General features: G+C 42.5%; 1 protein-coding gene across 2 annotated transcripts in view; it reads left to right on the forward strand.

The window, feature by feature from the left end:
- The window catches only part of RBFOX1 (RNA binding fox-1 homolog 1), a 438,314-nt gene that overhangs the window by 207,322 nt on the left and 207,957 nt on the right, over window positions 1-23,035 (forward strand). For both annotated transcript variants that reach the window (XM_070760820.1, XM_070760821.1), the window contains 2 exons: window positions 5,642-5,785; window positions 20,249-20,302. In XM_070760820.1, the coding sequence (XP_070616921.1) occupies window positions 5,642-5,785; window positions 20,249-20,302 (198 nt within the window). The remainder of the gene's footprint in view (window positions 1-5,641; window positions 5,786-20,248; window positions 20,303-23,035) is intronic.

A 23,035-nucleotide genomic window follows, 5' to 3' on the forward strand; every position in this document is an offset into this window, starting at 1 on the left:
TCTCTATTCTCTATTCTATTCTCTATTCTCTATTCTCTATTCTCTATTCTCTATTCTCTATTCTCTATTCTCTATTCTCTATTCTCTATTCTCTATTCTCTATTCTCTATTCTCTATTCTCTATTCTCTATTCTATTCTCTATTCTCTATTCTCTATTCTCTATTCTATTCTCTATTCTATTCTCTATTCTATTCTCTATTCTATTCTCTATTCTCTATTCTCTATTCTCTATTCTCTATTCTATATTCTATTCTCTATTCTCTATTCTCTATTCTATTCTCTATTCTCTATTCTCTATTCTATTCTCTATTCTATTCTCTATTCTCTATTCTCTATTCTCTATTCTATTCTCTATTCTCTATTCTATATTCTATATTCTATATTCTATATCATATTCTCTATTCTATTCTCTATTCTCTATTCTATTCTCTATTCTCTATTCTCTATTCTCTATTCTCTATTCTCTATTCTCTATTCTCTATTCTCTATTCTCTATTCTATTCTCTATTCTATTCTCTATTCTATTCTCTATTCTCTATTCTCTATTCTCTATTCTCTATTCTCTATTCTCTATTCTCTATTCTCTATTCTATTCTCTATTCTATTATATTCTATTCTATTCACTCTGCTCTACTCGACTTGACTCTACTCAACTCTACTCGACTACTCAACTCTACTCTACTCTACTCTACTCTACTCTACTGCAACTCCCAGAATTCCCTGACCAGCATAGTCAAAAACATTATTGGGTTTTATAAACAGGTAGTCCTCAATTTAAAAGAGTTCATTTAGTGACCATTCAAAGTTAAAACGGCACTGAAAAAACTGACTTATGACCATTTTATACATTTAGGACTGTCTATTGAAAATAATAATAATACAGTAATAATAATAATAATAATAATAATAATAATAATAATAATAATAATAATAATTTATTAGATTTGTATGCCGCCCCTCTCCGAAGACTCAGTCATCCAGGTCATGGCTATCCCAACGGTGCTTTTTCAAGAGGACTTTCCGGGGGGGGGGGGGGGTGTTGAAGACCTTTTGCTTCTCATCCAAAAAGCTTTTTCAGTTCTAACTGGATGGTGGGGAATGGAAGGATTTAGCTGCAGTGCTTCAGTGATTAGAATGCAGTGCTGCAAACTGCTTCTGCTGACTGCCGACTGCCTGCAATTTGGCAGTTCGAATCTCACCAAGCTAAAGGTTGACTCAGCCTCCCATCCTTCTGAGGTGGGTAAAATGAGGATCCAGATTGTTGGGGGCCATAGGCTGACTCTGTAAACCACTTAGAGAGGGCTGTAAAGCACAGTGAAGCTATCTATAAGTCTAAACGATATTGCTATTTATACTTCTTGCAGATAGCTGATAATTTGCATTATTTTCGATATGTGTCTCAGGATCACCTAAATAGTGCAAATGGATGCGGAGTCTTCTTGGAACTGCTGAAAGTACTGTGTTGTAGACTGGAGATAAATAATGTTGTATTCCACTTGGCTGTTCTTGCTTTGAAGTCCCTTAAATTATATTAATTAAAACTATCTTACTTTTCTTGTACATACTGGGCTTTGATCCAACCCAATTGGCTGTTTCAAAATGATTTAGGGGGAAAAAAACTTTGGGAAAGATTAAACAGAACAATTAAGAAGTGAAAGCATGATTTTGTAACTTTTTATGAACATAAAAACAATTTTATGCTGGACTTTCCTACCTTGGTACTCAAATTTTGAAACCAACCTATAAAAACACAAACCAGGTCAAAATCCATTCATAGAAATATAAAAATCCATTCATAAAATATAAAAATCCATTCATAAAATAACAGGCTGTTGTTTTATTGCTGCGAACAGATTCCCAGTCATGAAACCGAACTTTTGATATCTTCTTTTTGTTGTTTCTTAAGTATCTAGTGAAAATTAGGTGATCCTTAAAAGTTGAGATTAGTTCTTAGTAAATTACTGCAGAAAATGATTAGAAACCCACATGCAAATTTTCATCCATGTATCTGCATAATACTTTCCTTTCTAGCACCTTTAATCCAGCTAGTTATGTAAAATAATTACCATTGTGATATGTATCCCTGATTTCCCACAGGCTGATGAGATCATCATTTATTTGCCAAAATAATAATAGACACATGCTAAAATCACACAGGCAGGGGGGTGGGGATCTATTAATCCTAATACTTCTTCCCCTTTCCCCATTTTATATATCAAGGATTTTTAAAAGTACCGTGTCCTATGTTTCCTACAGTTATTTACAATTTCAGCAATTTTGGAAAGTGTGGTATAGACAAAGAACAGGTCCTTGGACACTGAAGAAGGTTATTCCTTCACATAGAGCCGGGGTGGCGTAGCAGGTAGAGTGCTGTACTGCAGGCCACTGAAGCTGACTGTAGATCTGAAGGTCAGCGGTTCAAATCTCATCACCGGCTCAAGGTTGACTCAGCCTTCCATCCTTCCAAGGTGGGTAAAATGAGGACCCGGATTGTGGGGGCAATAGGCTGGCTCTGTTAAAAAGTGCTATTGCTAACATGTTGTAAGCCGCCCTGAATGTAAGGAAAAGGGCGGCATAAAAATTGAATAAATAAAATAAATAAATAAATAATACACCCCAAATTGAGCCTTACTGCTAATTGAGACATTGGTTAAGTGAGTTTTGTCTTTTCTTTACAGATGTTGTTAAGTGAATCACAACAGTTATTAAATTAATAACATGGTTGTTAAGAGATTGGCTCCGAGGTCTCTCCCTTGTGGAGTGCCTCAGGGGTCGGTCCTCTCCCCCTTGCTATTTAACATCTACATGAAACCGCTGGGTGAGATCATCCAAGGACATGGGGTGAGGTATCATCAATATGCCGATGATATCCAGCTTTACATCTCCACCCCATGCCCAGTCAACGAAGCGGTGGAAGTGATGTGCCGGTGCCTGGAGGCTGTTGGGGCCTGGATGGGTGTCAACAGACTCAAACTCAACCCGGATAAGATGGAGTGGCTGTGGGTTCTGCCTCCCAAGGACAATCCCATCTGTCCGTCCATTACTCTGGGGGGGGAATTACTGACCCCTCAGAGAGGGTCCGCAACTTGGGCGTCCTCCTCGATCCACAGCTCACATTAGAAAACCATCTCTCAGCTGTGGCGAGGGGGGCGTTTGCCCAGGTTCGCCTGGTGCACCAGTTGCGGCCCTATCTGGACCGGGACTCATTGCTCACAGTCACTCATGCCCTCATCACCTCGAGGTTCGACTACTGTAATGCTCTCTACATGGGGCTACCTTTGAAAAGTGTTCAGAAACTTCAGATCGTGCAGAATGCAGCTGCGAGAGCAGTCATGGGCTTACCCAGGTATGCCCATGTTTCACCATCACTACGCAGTCTGCATTAGCTGACGATCAGTTTCCGGTCACAATTCAAAGTGTTGGTTATGACCTTTAAAGCCCTTCATGGCATCGGACCAGAATACCTCCGACGCCGCCTTCTGCCGCACAAATCCCAGCGACCGATTAGGTCCCACAGAGTGGGCCTCCTCCGGGTCCCGTCAACTAAACAATGTCGGTTGGCGGGCCCCAGGGGGAGAGCCTTCTCTGTGGCGGCACCGACTCTCTGGAACCAACTCCCCCCGGAGATCAGAACTGCCCCTACTCTTCCTGCCTTCCGTAAACTCCTCAAAACCCACCTTTGCCGTCAGGCATGGAGGAACTAAACATCTCCCCCTGGGCACATTTAATTTATACATGGTATGCCTGTGTGTGTGTCTGTTAGTATATGGGGTTTTTTAAATCTTTAAATATTTTAATTAATTGAATTATTTATTATTTGTTTTACACTTGTTGTGAGCCGCCACGAGTCTTCGGAGAGGGGCGGCATACAAATCCAAATAATAAATAAATAAATAATAAATAAATAAATAAGAGAATCTGACTCCTCTATTGGCTTTGCTTGTCAGAAGGTCATAAGAGGGGAATCACGTGACCCCAGGACACTCTAGCTTTCATAATTGTGAGTCAGGTGCCAACTATGTTAATTTTGATCATGTTTGTATCGGGATGCTACAACGAACTTAAGTGTGAGAAATGGCCATAGGTCACTTTCTTCCGTGCTGTTTTAGCTTTGGTCACTAAATGAATTGTTGTAAGTCGAGGACTACCTGAAATAAATGTGTCAGCCCTGAGGTGAACCTGCCTGAGGCCATCTTGGCCAATTCAGGATTGCCACAAAGCAGAAGAAGGTAGTGTTTTGTAGCCAAAACAATAAGGTTTTCCTGTGGGAACCAAGAACATTCTCACAGGTGGCTAGCCAGAGGGGGAGTAAAGTAACCAAGCAACCAGCCAACACCTGGATTGGACAGTGTGACCAGTGACTTGGGGGACAGGGGAAACATTTATTTTTTAACTAGGTAAAAGCCACGGGAATTTTCACCAGTCATGCCAATATGATGTATCCAATAAATCGTTCTTTAAGGAATTTCCTGCCTCAGAATTCTGCTTTCTATGGGTGCGTTGCTTGGAATGCCTATCTAATGAATTAATTATATGTCACACATTTTACTCTGCGAAATTTCTCTGGGCAAATTGCAAAACTTTCCAGCAACCTCATCTGAGTAGTAATTTGTTTGTTTGTTTGTTTGTCGTACAAATATAATATTGTAGTATTTAACATAATATAAGTATAAAGTAGAGATGGAAAAGATAAAAAGAGATTAGGACAGGGACAGAAGGCACGAAGGTGCACATGCATGTCTCTTGCAGACCTCTTAGAAAAGGGGAGAGGTCTATTGTAGATAATGTAAGGTTGAAGATTTTGGGATTGGGGGAGGAAACAACAGAGTCCGGTAGTGAATTCCAGGCATTGACTGCTCTATTGCTGAAATCATATTTTCTGCAGTCTAGTTTGAAGGCAGAAGCACCTTGTGTTTAATATCTTCAGGACCGTCTTCTGCTGCACGAATCCCAGTGACTGATTAGGTCCCACAGAGTTGGCCTTCTCCGGGTCCCGTCGACTAAACAATGCCATCTGGCGAGACCCAGGGGAAGAGCCTTCTCTGTGGCAGCCCCAGCCTTCTGGAATCAACTCTCCCCAGGGATTAGGACCGCCCCCACCCTCCTTGCCTTTTGAAAGCTTCTGAAGAACCATCTTTGTCGCCAGGCATGGGGAAACTGATATACCCCTAGCTATTATGGTTTATGTATGGTCTGTTAGGTTGTGTGATTGTTTTCTTTGTATAACAAGGGTTTTAAATTGTTTTTAATGTTAGATTTGTACATGGTGTATTGTTGTTGTGAGCCGCTCCGAGTCCTTAGAGAGGGGCGGCATACAAATCTAATAAATTATTATTATTATTGTTGTTGTTATTATTATTATTATTATTATTATTATTATTATTATTATTATTATTATTATTATTAACAGGATCCCACCTCTCAAGACATGAAACAATGGGAGAACCCAGTCGGATTTAACTTTGCTTTGGGTGACTCAGTGATTATTTGCAGGTTGTCCACTTCTTCCACCATTGCTGCAAGCACCTTGCCCCAATAACTGCACTGCAGTTTCGGAAGGGAACCTGCAAGTCGCAGTGCCAAATAGATTCTGATCGCTTGATTAACTTTCTCTCCCCTCTGTTTCTCGAATTCTTGTAGCAGACGGACGATGCAGCACAGACTGACGGTCAGCAACAGACACAAACTTCTGAAAGCACAGAGAACAAATCACAGCCCAAGCGGCTGCATGTTTCAAATATTCCGTTCAGATTTCGGGATCCAGACCTCAGGCAAATGTTTGGGGTAAGCAATGATTTCCTTCTCATTACTCTTTCTTTTGCTTGTATTGCTTATCTATTTTCAGTAGGTGTCTATGTATGTATTCAGCTGCCCATCTCACTCTCAGTGACATTGAAAAACAATATAAGAAAAATGTTTATCTAAACATTATTCAACGTCCCAAGACCCACAAATAATACACTTTCTCATTCAAGTATGGAGGAGAGGCTGACCAAATTCCTCGCCCCAGTGCCTTAAGGAACAGTCAGATTTTTAAGTTTTCTGAAAAGCTAAAGTCAAAGTCATTGAAACCTTGAGAGAAATATGTAGAGGCCAAGCATTATGACATTTCTTTAACCAACCATGTCTTCTTCAGCTGCTAGGACTTAGCTGGACAGACTCATTTTGAGGCTGAATTGTGCAATTTACTTATCTACTTCTTTTTGATATTCCACTCCGGTATTTATTTATTTATTTTATTTTATTTATTTAGATTTGTATGCCGCCCCTCTCCGCAGACTCGGGGCGGCTCACAACAAAGTGAAAAAACAATTTACAACAAATCTAAATTTCTACTAAAAACATTTAAAAAACCCATTTTCTAAACACACATACATACACACATACCATTCATAAATTGTATATGCCCGGGGGAGATGTCTCAGTTCCCCCATGCCTGACGACACAGGTGGGTCTTAAGGAGCTTACGAAAGGCAAGGAGAGTAGGGGCAGTTCTAATCTCTGGGGGGAATTGGTTCCAGAGGGTCGGGGCTGCCACAGAGAAGGCTCTTCCCCTGGGGCCCGCCAACCGACATTGTTTAGTTGATGGGACCCGGAGAAGGCCCACTCTGTGGGACCTAATCGGTCGCTGGGATTCGTGCGGCAGCATGCTTGGTTTGCAAAGGACAAAAAAAGAAAAGTAAAGAAAAGTAAAAAGGAAAGAAAAGAATGGAAAAGAAAAGAAAAAGAACAATATGTTATAATCAGTAATGGGCAGCCAAAAAATTTTCTGCCACACTGTGGGTGTGGCTTATTTTGCGGGTGTGGCTTAAGGGTAATGTGACTGGGTAGGAGTGGCTTGCCGGCCATGTGACCAGGTGGGAGTGGCTTGAATGATCATCATCGTTCAAGTGAACTGTTAAGTCCTCGACTTACAACCTTACCAGTGTTGCTCTCTGGGGTGACAATTTGCTTCATGTTTCCTGCTCTCTCCTTCCTGGGTCACCCACTCGCCTCAGGCTGCGTAGCTAGGTGAATGGGTGCTGCCAGAAGCATAAATGCTGCCAGCGCCGCTTCCACCCACACCTTCTGCTTGCACCTCAGGTGGGAGATGGCCACATGAGGCTGAAGGGGAGCCGGGCAGGAGAGAGGGAAGCTCGTCCGAGGCCAGGAAGGAGGAAAGAGGAAAAAAGCAAGGAGCGCAGAGGTAGCAGCAGAAACAGGGGGGAAAAAGGAAAGCCAAGACGAGACCAGTAATCCAGGAAGTGACAGCCGCCGATTTGCTGTAGCTGCGCATGCATCTTCATTTCCGCCAGTGGAACTGTGTTCCACCCCGTCCTGCCTGCTGCCCGCCCCTGGTTATAAAGTATCACATCTTATACAGCTTATAGACTCATGGAGGCAACACTTATGCTTTTAGATGAATGAGTTGGATTTTGTAATTTTTATTTATTTATTTATTAGTAGTTGTTACATGCCACCCAACTCCTGAAGGACTCTGGGCGGCTTCCAAGAGATAAACGTAATATATAAAAACAGTATAAAAAATAAAATATAAAAACAGTATAAAGCAGTATAAAATATTAATAAGTCCCACTAACATGCATACTCTCAGTCACATTCCTAGTAATCTAGGATTCCATTCACTCCACAATTTCTGGCCTGCTGGAAGAGCCAGATCTTTACAGCTTTGTGGAAGGCCGGTAAGTTGGGGAAGGTACTGGAGGAAGTTGGTTCCGTAGAATCGGAGCCCCCACAGAGAAGGCCCTTCCCCATGGGCCCGTCAGCTGGTGTTGTTTGGCTGACGGGATCCAGAGAAGGCCAACACTGTGGGCTCTTATCAGCCGCTGTGGCAGAAGGCGGTCCAGAAGATAGTCTGGTCCTGAGCCATACAGGGTTTTATAGGTGGACACTGTGGCATAAAAGATGTATTATTAACTTCTATTAACAATTTGTGCTTTGCTGTGATTTAGTTTTATGCCTTTTTCCTTTCCCGGAAGAGAATGTAAATAAGACTATCACAATAAATCTCTCTCTCTTTCTCGCTCTCTGATCTATCTATCATCTATCCAGTAATGGGCAGCCAAAATTTGGTGTGGCTTGTTTTGTGGGTGTGGCTTGATGGTCATGTGACTGGGTAGGACTGGCTTGCCATCCACGTGACCAGGTGGGAGTGGCTTCAACAATCATCATCGTTCAAGTGAACTGTTAAGTCCTACAACCTCACCAGTGTCGCTCTCTGGGGTGACAATTTGCTTCACGTTTTCTTCACTCTCCTTCCTGGGTTGCCCCCACCTCAGGCTGCGTAGCTAGGTGAACGGGTGCCGATCAGCTATTGAGAAAAGAGGGAGGAGGAAATGGGCCCCAGGCATCTGCTGCCGGTGCTGGTCTCCCTGCCGCTTTCTGAGGGTGAGGAGGAGGATGGGAGGGGAGGATAGTCAGCTGGAGCTGGGCATACAGCTTCATTTCCACAGGTGGAACTGTGTTCCTCCCCGTCCTGCCTGTTGCCCACCCCTGCTTCTACCATACCTTTTAGCACTGAAGTTGATGAAGCATGCCATTTGACAAAATCCCACTGAACTCAAGTTGAACTGACAAAGATTTTCTTGTAGCTCTTCTGGAAATGGTTAGAAGCCCAGTTTCAAAATTCTGGTAGCATTGAAGACAGCAAATGTAGAGCCCAGGCTGGCATGAATGTAACTCCAAGCAGGATGGTCTCAGGTGACCTTTGCTACCTGAGAAGGAGAGCAGAAAATTCTCCTTGCAAAGTGTCGGATGTTCAAATGGAAGATAATATACAGTATTGGGTAGAACTGGGTTAATTATATTAATCTGGCCCTCTAAAACTATCCCAATTTCTCATGCGGCCCCATGGCAAAATTAATTGCCCACTCCTGCACTAAACCATACTAAGCCACAATACCTTCAAGTCAAGCCACATGCCACTGCATTATGTACTTTTGTCAGCCAATCAGGCCACACTACAATTTGCATATTCATCATGACTAGGTAGTTTTACAATTCTATCGTAAAATTCCAAAATTTGGAATGTTGCATCAAGTAGGCTCCAGTCTTGACACCCCAGGCTTCAGAACCTTCCTAGGGCCCTGGAGTGGGTGAAAATGGCCCATTTGCCATGTTGAACTGAATGTTCTTTTTTTTCCTGCTCTCCCCAGGCTTCAGAGCCTTTCTGGGAGCCTGGGGAGATGAGAACTCCCATACCAGGTGGTCCTCCAGAGGCTGGAAATGTTTTGTTTGATTACTTCTGGTGGAAGTGGGAATTCCAGTTTTTGGCTCTCCTTAGGCTTTAGAGCCTTTCTGGGAGCCTGTGGAGGGTGAAAATGACCTTCTTGTCCCCCCTCCTCCAGAGGCCCTCTTTAGCCAGAAAATAGCCTATTTGCCAAGCTCTGGTTGAACAGGAAGTTTTGCTTTTTCCCCATTCTTCCCAGGCTTTAGAGCCTTTCTAGGATCGTGGGGAGGATGAAAATGGTCTTCTCCCCTCCCCCCGGAAGGCTGTCTGAAGGATAGAAATGTTTTGTTTGCTGACTTCTGGTTGAACCAGAAGTTCCATTTCCTTTGCTCTCCCCAGACTTCAGAGCCTTTCTAGGAGCCTGGGGAGGATGAAAATAGCCTCCCCCCAGAGACTCTCTGGAGCCAGAAAATGGCCCATTTGGCAGGTTCTGGTTGAACCATGTTAATGATGGAATGGGGGCAAAATGATTCATTAACTTGGCCAGGAGCTCAGGCCAGGGCACTTTGTAGACAATTTGGGGAACCACGAGTTGTCTGGCTGTAGAGAACATGGTGTTACCGCAAACATTTAAGAAACAGGCTCTCTGCCGTGCTTCTGAGAGTTGAGTTAAATCATTTGCTTGTAGATAACACTCGAAACATTGCAAGAAATTGTCCCAAGTGTCTGTTGCCAGATCGAACGGATCGAAGGAGGCAGGGTGAGAGCTTTGCCAAGACATGAGTGGGCGCAAATACAATCGAGCAGAGGAAAGCCGAAGCAATAGGCGCACAGCAGAGGTCAGAAGAGAAACCACCAACCCCCCCCAAAAAACCCTCAATGATTCCTTAGGGCCAGAGAGACTTTGGATTGCTCATGGAGGCCCAGCTGAGAAGCACAAAAACAGCGGCAGGACTGGCAGGCGAAGAAACAGCAGAGCTCTCTGTCAAAGTTAGCATTGTGTCAGTGAGAGTGGTGGCAGCAGCTGTTGTGTGTACTCCCATGCCGCGTGAGAAGTTTTCAGATTTGGAGGATGAGTGGGATTTAGAGATCATAAATCTCCCTGCTCTACCAACAGTTAGCAATGTTAGTGAAGACCACGGAGCTAATGACATAGACATGAGTTCGAGTGACTCAAATGGGACACTCGTTTTCGAACATTTCAGAAACACTGGGAAGAAAGAGGGTGGAGATATTAGAGAGTAATTAATTAAGGATTTACTTCACATCTGGGTGTGAAACGGAATAGATGCTGAATTTGTTCAATCTTGCAAAAGAGAATGGCTACATCTCGAACTTGTTCCGAAGCATAGGCTATGATGTGTGATTTATTACTTGTTTCTTTATGACTCCTGGCTAGCCCTAATTAGGCATAAATTTTAGAATGACTTGTGGAATGTCTTTCATGTTACTTCCAAGCTTATCTACTTAGTTGCTGAGATATGATGAGGAAAGAAAACTGCTTGCATAGTTGAAATGTAAAGGAGAAAATAAAGAGGATAATAATAATAATAATAATAATAATAATAATAATAATAATTTATTAGATTTGTATGCTGCCACAACAAACAATATATCTACAAATCCAATTAAAAAAAAACAATTTTAAAAACTACATATAAAACGACCATACAATCCAGACAAACCATTCATAAATCATAATGGCTAGGAGTATGTCAATTTCCCCATGCCTGATGACATAGATGTGTTTTCAGGAGTTTGTGAAAGGCAAGGAGGCTGGGGGCAGTCCTAATCTCCGGAGGGAGTTGATTCCAGAGGGCTGCCACAGAGAAGGCTCTTCCCCTGGGTCCCGCCAGATGACATTGTTTTGTCGATGGGACCCGAAGAAGGCCAATTCTGTGGGTATGTTTTACAATGAGATTCATTGAGAATTCCTTTATTCCATGTATCAGCCTGAAACCAGAACAGCAGCAAGACAATGAAAAGAAAAAAATGGTGGTGTGACCTCAAAGCTGTCAGAGGCACTAGCAGGCAGTGGCAGCGAAGCAAGAAGGCAGAATTGACAGAACACACAGCAAGCAAGACCAAACACCCTCGTCGCCAGTGTTAAGCCCTTTGAAGAACAAGGACTCGTATAAACTGAGTTGCTTTATTTTTAAGGAAGAAGAAGGCGGTCATAATACAGCACAGGCAACCGGAAGTAAAGGAATGTCTCAGGCCTGACCTAACAGCTATTAATACCCTGCTGTCCAGTGTAGCCAGCCAATGGACGCTCTCGGACTTCCCTCCTTAACAGAAAACCAGCTATTGCTGGAATGCAACAAACTGGAAATTCATTTTTTTCACAGCTTTCCCCAGGCTTCAGAGCCTTTCTAGGAGCCTGGGAAGGATGAAAATGGAGGCCCTCCAGAGCCAGAAAATAGCCAATAAGGCAAGTTCCGGCTGAACCGCAAGTTCCATTTCCCTCCCCCCCCTCTCTCTGAGTTTCAGAGCCTTTCTAGGAGCCTCGCGAGGATGAAAATCCCCCCCCCCACCTGAGGTCCTCCATAGGCTGGAAATGTTTTGTTTTCTGACTTCCAGTTGAACTGGGAGTTCTATTTTTTTGTTCTCTCCAGGTTTCAGAATCTTTCTAGGCTGTTTCCCAACTCCCAGTGGTACCAGAAGGCCCAAAAATCAACTAGTTGGCACATGCATGCCCATTTGACCTGAATTTACGTTCACACCAATATGGTTTTCTGTGCCACTCGTGGCACATGTACCATAGGTTCACCATCATGGTTCTAGGTTGTCAGCACTGAGTACCTAACAAACGATGAATATCAAGGCAACATGTTTGTATCACAATGTGTTGAGTACCAAATTCGATGAGTTTCAAAGCAGTTTGAAACCACTATACTTGGTTGTGCCACACATATGTATGCTTTTCCCAAAGTTTCCCCACTTGGGAATTAAGGAACAGGAAAAAGAAAAACTGCAAGAAACAGTACATTTAAAAAAAAAAAGAATATAGGAATTATAAGAAGATACTTTAGATCTTCTTTACTGCAATTAAAAACAAACTAATTATCCCACCCCCACCCACCCCTCTTTTAAGATTACTAAGCAACTTACCTGGACAATGGGAACAAAAGTGCTGATATACTTTCTGTTCAAACCAAGGCCAGCCCACCATTTAAGACTAATTTATCTTAATTCATTAACTAATTGCATTTTAAATGAATGAAGACATCATATTATTAATGGGTTCCTTTTACCATGTAAAAGGAAATAATTTGCAGTTCAATTAAGATGCTTGTAGTGGGTTTGTTAACATTATTGCAAGGGTAACATTTTAAATGTATCCCTTTGACAGCAGCATCCTGGAGCCAAACTCAGATGCCAAAGTGCTTCTTTCTCAAAGAGTTGTGCTTTTATTTATTTATTTACTACATTTGTGTAGCCATCCATCTGGACCAGAGTGACTCTGGGTGGCTCACAGCAATTAAAAGAAACAACAACAGCAACCGTAAAAACAAACAGACAGAACAACATGCAACTCCCAAAACCATGCTTAAAAATGCAATAACATATCATCCCAGTCAAACCCACGAATATTATTTAATGTAGCCATTGCTGAAGCCCAGGCACAACTGCAGAGCTAACTGTTTGAACCCTTCCTAAAGACTGCAATAAAGATTTGATTTGATTTGATTCAGGTGCCAATCCAAGTTTTGAGATAATGATGGGTTATTGTTGTTGTTTTCAAAAGATGGGGAATCATGGCAGAAAAAAACCAAACAGCTCCTCCTGGGTTCCATCCAATGAAAGTCCATAGTAGATGGAACTGGTAAGATGCAACTCTTGCCAGATCTGATGTGGATAGATGTTCAAGGAGAGGCAGTCTCAAATCCCAATACTGTTAACTGTTGCTATTATTGTTCATTGATATTATTCCATCGAGGCTGAATCTGTGTACAGTAGAGTCTGGATTATCCAACATAAACGGGCTGGTTGATAGTCAGATAGCTGAAATTATCGGATAATCCAGACTCTACTGTATGGGGTCTTTACCTGACTCAAAATCAAGGCAGGAGAATTACTAAAAGCAAACGGGTATTCCGTCCACCACTCGTGGACTCTTTCCTTCCCTCCTCGGCTTGCCCCAAGCCGCTGCCGGCATGAACTTCCAGCTGCCCGAGTCTTCGGAGAGGGGCGGCATACAAATCTAATTAATAATAATAATAATAATAATAATAATAATAATAATAATAATAATTCCTCCCAGAGGGGCCCCTGCTGCCCTCGGCTTTGCTCATTCCAGCTCGCTCACCTGCCCACCTGGGCACTGCAGACACCTGTGCCTCCTCTGCCCCAGCTCCTCTTGCGTCACCCTCCTACCTGGAAGATGGCACTGGGTGGCCAGGTTGGTGCACCTGGGAGCAGGGCGATGGGTATCGGGTGCCTTAGGCAGTCCTTTGGGCGGATAGACCTGGAGAAGAGGCCGGGCAGGAAGGGGTGGAAAGACAGCTGGGAACGGGTTATTGGGAGGGTTAGGTAGCACATTCCTCCTGGCCTGCAGGGGAGCTGTGTGTGGAGGAGAGGTGAGAAGTGGCTCTCCCCACCACCATATCCACCTCCCCACCTCTTTCCTCCCAATTGAGGCTTTGCAGAGAGAAGTCAGTCCTTGGGGACTGCTCTCCTGTCACGGCTGCCATATTTGGGGGCATGTCTGGGGGCGCAGAAATGCCTACAGCCACGTCTCCAAGGAGCCGTGACATTGAATGATCCAGAATTTCGGATGACCAAAGGACGGATAATCAAGACTCTACTGTATCTCATTAATCCGAAGAAATCTTAAACTATCCAGCAAGCTGTAGTGGGTATTGTCTGGAAGTTGACTCATGGCACCTGAATTAATTTTCTTGTTGGTTTCAGCTCAACCAAACAGCTTCTTCAGTCTGAGCAAGTTAAAGGAGTTTGAGTAAGCAGAGAGTTGTCAGACTATGCCAAGTCATTAAATTATTAGGGGTATTCCTGCACCAACCTCACCAGTGGCGGGATTTAAATTGTTTTACTACCAGTTCTGTGGGCATGGCTTTGTGGGTGTGCTGTGGCTTGGCTTTGTGGGCATGGATTGGTGGGTGTGGCAGGGGAAGGACATGGCAAAATCTCAGCCGCCCTGAGTCTCAGGAGAAGGGCGGCATAGAAATCAGATAGATAGATAGATAGATAGATAGATAGATAGATAGATAGATAGATAGATAGATAGATAGATAGATAGATAGATAGATGGATAGGTGGATAGGTGGATAGGTGGATAGGTAGGTAGGTAGGTAGGTAGGTGTTCTGTCTGGGTCACTCCGGAAGATATGACCAACCCAAAAAGATAAGCCAGACACACCGGTTGAATCCAAACACAGTTTTATAATGGCAAAGAGAAAAGAAGCCAACAGAAAATGTCCTTACAAGTCAGGAAAGCACTGGAACTCCAAATAGATACACGAAGACAATTGTTCATACAAAAACACAGGATCCTTGATGACAAACGAGGCTGTTGCTAACAGGCACAAACCTCCCACGGGTCTTCAAGACTGCTGAGCCACGAGCCAGGAACAAAACGCTGAGAGAAAAGGAAGATAACTCCAACTCCACTGTGATAACACTCCACGCTGCTGGAATGGTTCTCATGCCTTATAAACCCTTCCCTGCTAATGAGGACCACACCCAAGCCCTGGTGTTCCTCATTCAACGCTGATAATATCTATTCAGTTGCTGCCTCCTTTGATCTATGCATCTCTGTCGCATATTAATGATAGCTTGTGCCTCATCATCCAATGACTCCAGAGACTCCAAGCTACTTGCTTGAGAGAGCCCCTCCCCAGGGCTCCCAGGCCCCTCTTCCTCGTCACTTTCCAGATTGTTATCTCCCCAGTCTGGCTGCCAAGAACTCTCCTCTTCGCTCTGAGACTCCCCCGGGCATGGAGCCAGCATAGACGCAGCTGGTCTTTGATCTTGCTCAGGCTGAACCACAACAGTAGGTAGGTAGGTAGGTAGACAGACAGACAGACAGACAGATTAGATAGGTGGATAGGTAGATTACATAGGTGGATAGGTGGATAGGTAGGTAGGTAGGTAGGTAGGTAGATAGGTAGATAGATAGATAGATAGATAGATAGATAGATAGATAGATAGATAGATAGATAGATAGATAGAATCTCCATTTGCACCCCACTCCCAGGGGAAGGTTACTGCAAAATCCCCATTTCCTCCCGATCAGCTGGGACTCAGGAGGCAGAGAATAAATGGGCATGGGGCCAGTCAGAGGTCATATTTCCCGGTTCTTGAGTCCTTCAGGATTGGGCAGCATACAAGTATAAACAAACAAACACACACACACACACATACATACATACAACAAAATAAACAGTGTACAAATCCAATTTTTAAAAATACAATTTAAAACCCTTATAATAAAATAATCACACAATCCAATCAAACCATACACCAACCTTGACAATTAGGGTGTGTGTTAATTTTCCCATGCCTGGCACCAGAGATGAGTTTTTAATGACTGACGAAAGGCGAGGAGGGTGGGGGCAGTCCTAATCTCCACAAAGAAGGCTCTTCCCCTGGGCCCCGCCAGACAACATTGCTTAGTCGACGGGACCTGGAGAAGGCCAACTCTGTGGGACCTAATCGGCCACTGGGATTCATGCAGAAGAAGACGGTCCCAAAGGTATTCTGGTCCGATGCCATGTAGGGCTTTATAGGTCATAACTTATAAATTAACCAGTGGAATGGCTTAATTTCAGAAGCTGTAGATGCTCCATCACTGGAAAGAAAAGACTGGATAGCCATTTGTATGGAATGGTATAGAGCAGTGATGGCAAACCTTTTTTTCCTTGGGTGCCAAAAGAGCGTACGTGCGTGCTTTCGTGCATGCGAGTGTGCCATAATCTACCCTGTTTCCCCGATAGTAAGACACCCCCGATTGTAAGACGTATCGGGGGTTTCAGGGGGGTCGGCTAATATAAGCCGTATCCCGAAAGTAAGACATATGTCTTACTTTCGGGGAAACACGGAGGTATTGCCGGGGGGGAGCCCAATGACGTCGCTTCCAAGCTCCCCGCGCGCCCTTCGCCTCGCCGCGGCGCCACTGCCTCTTCCCCGGCTTGGCAAAGCGAAGGCCGGTGCTGGTCCGAAGCAAGCTGAGCTGGCGGCGGCTTGCAGCGAAGGCGCTCGCCCCAGCAACCGAGTCCTGCCGAGGCTCAGCTGCAAGCGGCCAGCGAGGCCGACCGGCTCCTAGGCGAGCGGCCGGAGCTGCGCCCTCCTTCGCCCGCCTCCTTTCCGGCAGGCAGGTGGGGCTGCCCAACTGCGCAGAGCGGCTCCTCCCCTCCAGAAACACGCTTCCCCGACATGCGTCTGCGGCTCTGCGTGCACGCCGCTTGGAGCCCTGAGGTTGAACTTGGAAAAGGGCTCACGAGGCTCCTGTCCTGCGGCTGCCCTTCTGGACTCTGGGGAGATGCCTTCGGGAACGCGACCCTTTCAATTTTTTTCCAATGTAGGACATACCCCGAAAGTAAGACGTAGTGGTGCTTTTGGGGGTAAAAAGAAAGTAAGACACTGTCTTACTTTTGGGGAAACACGGTAATGCCTGGAGAGGGCGGAAACAGCTTCCCTCGCTCCTCAGAGGCCCTCTGGAGGCTAGAAACGGCTTGTTTCCGAACCTCTGGTTGCCCCAATAGGCTCGTGTTTCACCCTTCCCAGGCTCCAAAGGCTTCCCTGGAGCCAGGGGAGAATAAAAACACTCTCCCATCCCACCTAGAGGCTCTCTGGAAGCCAAAAATGCCCTTCCAGACCCTCTGTGCAAGCCAAAAATGAGCTGGCCGACACACACATGAACGTTGGATGTGAGCTACGGCTCTTGCCATAGGTTCACCATCACTGGTATAGAGTCTCCAGTAATGGGCTGCTGCCTCCAGAGGGGGACGGGGGACGCAATGGGGGAAGTAAGTTTATGCACTATTTATTGAATACTTAATAGTTTTTTTATTGTCGTTCCTTCTCTAGTACGTTAGTATGATCTTTAATGACTTTTAAAATAGGAAAAAATTAAATAGTATGTTTTCACCCATAAAAGCATTAATCATTTTAATCATTATTTGGAACTGAACTTTTATAGCAAAAAAATTGAGCTACTTGCCTAATCTGTTATCATTCTGAACCTCGTGAGTTCTGTACAAAACCTTAAAATGTTACTGTGCTCCTCAACAAATAATGCTGTCTATCATTTGTCCTTTTTTATGGCTCTTCAAATAACATAGAAACGTAGATTCAGTTACTGTGGATTTACCAACCACGTCTGCTGGAGGTTTGTTCCAAGGATCTACTACTCTTTCAGTAAAATAATATTTTCTCATGTTGCTTTTGATCTTTCCCACAACTAACCTCAGATTGTGCCCCCTTGTTCTTGTGTTCACTTTCCTATTAAAAACACTTAAACCCTCCTGAACCTTATTTAACCCTTTAATATATTTAAATGTTTCGATCGTGTCCTCCCTTTTCCTTCTGTCCTGCAGACTATACAGATTGAGTAGAGACTTAAACAATGTGACTTAATCTGAAAAAGAGTCCAAGCACCTATTTGAAAACTTATCTTGGTCAGTAAGCCACTCACATTCAGTCACATGTGGGAACTGTGCGAATCTCTGGGGAAAGTTGATTTCAGAGGGCAGGGGCTGCCACAGAGAAGGCTCTTCTCCTAGGGCCTGCCAGCTGGCATTGCCTGCCTGATGGGACTTGGAAAAGGCCAACTGTGTGGGCCCTGACCAGTCAATGGGATACATGAGGCAGGAGACGGTCCCATAGGTAATCCAGTCCTAAGCCATGTAGGGCTTAAAAATTCAACATCAACACTTTGAATTGTGTTTGGAGAGAAGTAGGTAATAGTGCAGCATGCGGAAAGACACCTGGGCATATCTAGGGAGGCCCATGACAGCTTGCACAGCTACATTTTGAACCAGTTGCAGTCTCTGGACATTCTTCAAAGGTAGCCTCATGTAAAAGTATACTATTTCAGTAGGATGTCAGTGTTTCCCAACTTTGGCCACTGGAATATATTTGGACTTCAACTCCCAGAATTCCCCAGCCAGCATTTCCTGGCTGGGGAATTCTGGGGGTTGAAGTCCAGATATTTTCAAGTTGCCAAGGTTGGGAAACACTGGGATAAGTATACTGAAGTACAGTAGTTCAGTTTTACCTTGTCATTTTGCTGTTTTGATATCTGCCTGGAGAAATGGGATATTTTGTCTGTGATCAAGAAGTGCAATACCAGAGAAATCAGAATCACTAAAATAAATATTGTGGGGTTTTTTTTTTGGCAAACTGCAAAACAGAGACCGCTCTTCACCAACAGTTTCAGAAAAGCATAACAATTATTATGTTCCTCCTAAGATTGGGCCCTCTAACTCCTGCTATGGCCTTTCAAAATTATTGAACCTTTATTTGAAAGAGCACCAACTATTCTACCGATTCACTGGGTAGCAAAGAAAATGCAGATTGCAATGATTGAATAAGGAGAGTGGCAAGTTAGATCTCCTGCAAATTGTCTGTTTGACTTGGTCAGCTTTGAATTGACTCAGTTCCTAATTTTCCATCTGGATTGTGTCAAATCAATCTGACTCGAACAAGTTCATTCCATTTGACAAAAAGCCACCAAATGTTCCCATGTATTTGGAGGCAACCCATTTTGATCTGACAGTTCAAATCAGTGATCCAATCAGGAAAGTCAATTTGAGTCACAAAATTAATAAATTGCTTTTTTTTTTTTGACGTGGGATCTGTAAATCTTTGCAAAAAAAGCCCTTTCAAAATGATTCATCTACTGCAGTGTTTTCCAACCTCAACAGCTTTTAGATGTACAGAGTTCAGCCGGCTTGGGAATTTTGGAAAGTGAAGTTCATATATCTTGAAGTTCTGAACAACATTGATCTCCTACAAAATCCTCCCCCAGCCAGCTATGAGTTTGTTATGAATTAGTGAGAGATACTTCTGCCTAACTTCAAAATTACCATGCCATCTTCCAATTACAGTGATCTACAATTTTCAGCTTTAGGGACAAGGATCTCCTATGAGAGAGTATACTCCACAGATCCTGTCTAGAGTCTCTTGAGAAACTGCAATCCCTATTGTGACAGATGGGAAATATAGCTCTATTAATGTATTGAATCCTACTTAATTTTCATTTAAAATAAACGTTAATCAAACCAAATGTTTACTTTTGCTTTGAGCTTATTCACTTTTTAGAGGACATCCTTTAAACCAGATGCAACTTGCCAATTTTTTTTATTTATGCTGCAATGCCGCTTATTAATTAATCTTACCTCTGCCATCCAGGTGCTGTTTTAATTATTTTAATGCTTTGATTAACTTGTTATTATGTTATTTTGCTTTTAATTAAAAGGAAGAAATGGAGGAAAGCAGAAAGAATGGAAAAGCATATAAACATATGTATTTAAATATATTGGAGAAGTGAGAATGGTTAAACTAAATATTGCTCTTGGCAAAATCTAAACAAAAAAGAATCTATAGTCAAAAAAAGATTAAAAAATGGATGTTATGTTGTTTTAGGGGGGTTCAATCTGGATGTTAAAATGTTTTTATGGGAAACTGGAAGAGGAGATAAATAATTTAAAATGTGTAAGAGGTAAAATATTGTTGCTTAGTCGTTCATCTTATGATAGTAGGGCTGTTTACAGAATATAAAAAAAATGTTCTGAATAAGATGGAATTAAAAATTCAACAACAAAAATCATGAATTTTGTTATGTAGAAGGCTCCAATGACTTTAATGAAACAATCCCAATTATAAAAATGGCCAAAACAGATATTTTAGCTGAGACTTAAGGAAGGTAATATTGATACCAATTACAATTCCCTTTCAAAATTTGCATAAACATGCAAATCTTTTAGTATTCCGTTAGTTTCCCCTTGGTAAAGATTGCTTAAAATGAAGAAATGTTCCTTCCATACAAATTTAAATGATTGTCGTGGCTTTTTTTTTTTAATCAATACTCATGCGATTTTTCTTTTTCTTTGCAGCAATTTGGTAAAATCTTAGATGTTGAAATTATTTTTAATGAGCGCGGCTCAAAGGTAAGCAACTGAATACACTTGTGGAAATGTTTAATGGATTTAAAGTGTTTACTGAAAAATCAGAGGAAGCAAATACACAACAGTATTAAAATCTCTTTTAAGTATCTCCTTTAACAGAAACACCTACGATGCTCAGGTGTTTGAGGGGATGGTGGGGGGGATGTCATTTACCCAAACAGCATGAAATTTATTAGTCTAATTTTGAGCCCCTTGCAAAGGATAATTTTAACTAAGATAAGCTGCCACCGGTTAAATAGGAATATTGCTGTCTGCTTTTAAATATAATCAAGTGTTGTCTGCTGAATTCCTGATTTCCCATCTCCAATAATTGCCATATTCATTGTGAGATTAGTTCAAGCTTGCAGTGTGGAGAGATGGGTCATTAGAACAAATACACTGCTCTTGAAATGGAAGCAAATAATATAATTTAATATCTTCTGAAGCGATTACTCAATCAAGGATGAATTATGAAATTGCCAGTGTTTGCATGTTTAGTGAAAATTGTTTCTGAATTTAAAGAGATGTTTTTGTTGTCCTAATTTGAAAGGTGAAAGACACTCATATCACATACTTAATTTCCATTTGAACCCACATATACAATTGGCCCATTTTTCTGCACTGTATTATACTGTTATTATATTATACTAGGTCATACGGCTGGATTGATAAATTATTCATCCAGTGCACTGCAGACATAAGCTTTTCACACACACCTTATAGAAATATTCAGTATTCAATTTTCACGAGTTGTGCATAGTATTTTGGCGTTATTGTCCATTGTCCAATCTCAAGTTTCTGATAGAAAAGAATATTTGTTGCTTAGAGTTGACCTTGTGGTCTCCTTTATGCCCTCTGAACCTGGTGGCTTTCTTGGAGATCTTTCATTACCAAACTAGGTGACATGATCTCCAAACACTGATGATATTACCTACTTTGGTAATGAAACATCTGCCAGAAAAAACCATCAAGCTCAAATAGCACCAAGGACCCACCACCTCAAGGTTTTCAGCTCTCTAACCATACACCTCGGAGGTTTACCTGTCAACATTACGGACACGTGAACGCTTCCCTTCAAACTCTCAGCTCAGGGGATCTCCAACCTTGGCAACTTTAAGACTTCTGGATTTCAACTCCCAGAATTCCTCATCCAGCAAAGGTGGCTGAAGAACTTTGGTCATTGAAGTCCAGAAGTCTTAAAGTTGCCCAAGTTGGAGACCCATGTCTTGAAGAATCCAATCAAACATTTTAAAATAGTATTGCCAATGTCTCCTGTTATATCACAATGTCCTTGATGTACATAGTGTGAACATGTTCTGTTTCTCTCCCTTCATTTTTTTGCTCTGATATCAAGGAAATGTCACATTTTTTTCCTCTGTCAAAATGGTAAATTTGGAAATCGAAGCTGCAAGGTGCTATCTGTTCCAATGAGTAGAGAGTGGGTATGAATTGCTTAAAGTATTATGCTAAACACATTTTGGAAGGGTGAGTTATTGGATTAGTGATTTATTTTCATTAAAACATGAGTCCAGGTCTCCCAATTGGAGAATATTTTGGATATGGGCTTCCAGGTTATGCAGTCACAGCTGCATAAGAATTCATTTCATTGCTGGCAGCAAACATGGGAGGCTGTCTGAAGATGTGTCCCACAGTAAGGAACATGATAAATTATGGGATATTGCTAATGGATGAGAGGGTAGAGTTTAAAACCTCAGGCTAGAAGTTGAGAGACTATGAGTCACAAAACAAGCTGGGTGACCTTGGGCCAGTCATTTCCTCTTAGCCCTTCGGAGGTGACAAGGGCAAGCCACATCTGGGCAGTTGCCAAGAGTCAAAACAAAGTAGAATAGAATAGAATGTAATAGAATAGAATTTTATTGGCCAAGTGTGATTGGACACACAAGGAATTTGTCTTGGTGTAGATGCTCTCAGCGTACATAAAAGAAAAAGATACATTTGTCAAGAATCATGTGGTACAACACTTAATGATTGTCATAGGGGTCAAATAAGCAATGAAGAAACAATCAATATTAATAAAAATCTTAGGATACAAGCAACAAGTTACAGTCATACAGTCCTAAGTGGGAGGGAAAGGATGATAGGAATGATGAGAAAAACTAGTAGAAATAGAAGTGCAGATTTAGTAAAACGTCTGTCAGCGTTGAGGGAATTATTTGTTTAGTAGAGTGATGATGTTTGGGAAAAACCTGTTCTTGTGTCTAGTTGTCTTGGTGTGCAGTGCTCTGTAGCGATGTTTTGAGGGTAGGAGTTCCAAAAAGAGGAAATTAACTCACTACCTGACTCTGTAGTATCATCATCTAACCCCAGTGATGGGCTCCTACGGGAACAGTCAGGTACGCAGTACTGGTAGAAAAAATTTGGTTAGGTACTTCTGGGCTCTGGGTACATTTTTCCTATCATAGTAAATGAGGTTGAATGTGTATAATTTTAGAAGAGCTCTGTGTGTGTCTATGCACATACAGTTTATATAGTAGATAATGCATATTTTGGTGTGCCTGTGAGCAATATGTATGTACACATATGGCATATATAGAGAGAGAATTAAATAGTATATTTTGGAGATTCAATAATAGTAAATAGATAGGGAAATTGTATCTCTTTGAGGCAAGGAGAGGCCAGGCACCCTAACCCTTGACGTGAGTGATGTCAAGTTGGCCACCTTTAAGCCAGTCACATGACCACCCCCTCGGTCACATGATCATCAAGCCACTCCGC

Source organism: Erythrolamprus reginae, chromosome 9 (genome assembly GCF_031021105.1).
Source record: "Erythrolamprus reginae isolate rEryReg1 chromosome 9, rEryReg1.hap1, whole genome shotgun sequence".
NCBI lineage: Eukaryota > Metazoa > Chordata > Lepidosauria > Squamata > Dipsadidae > Erythrolamprus > Erythrolamprus reginae.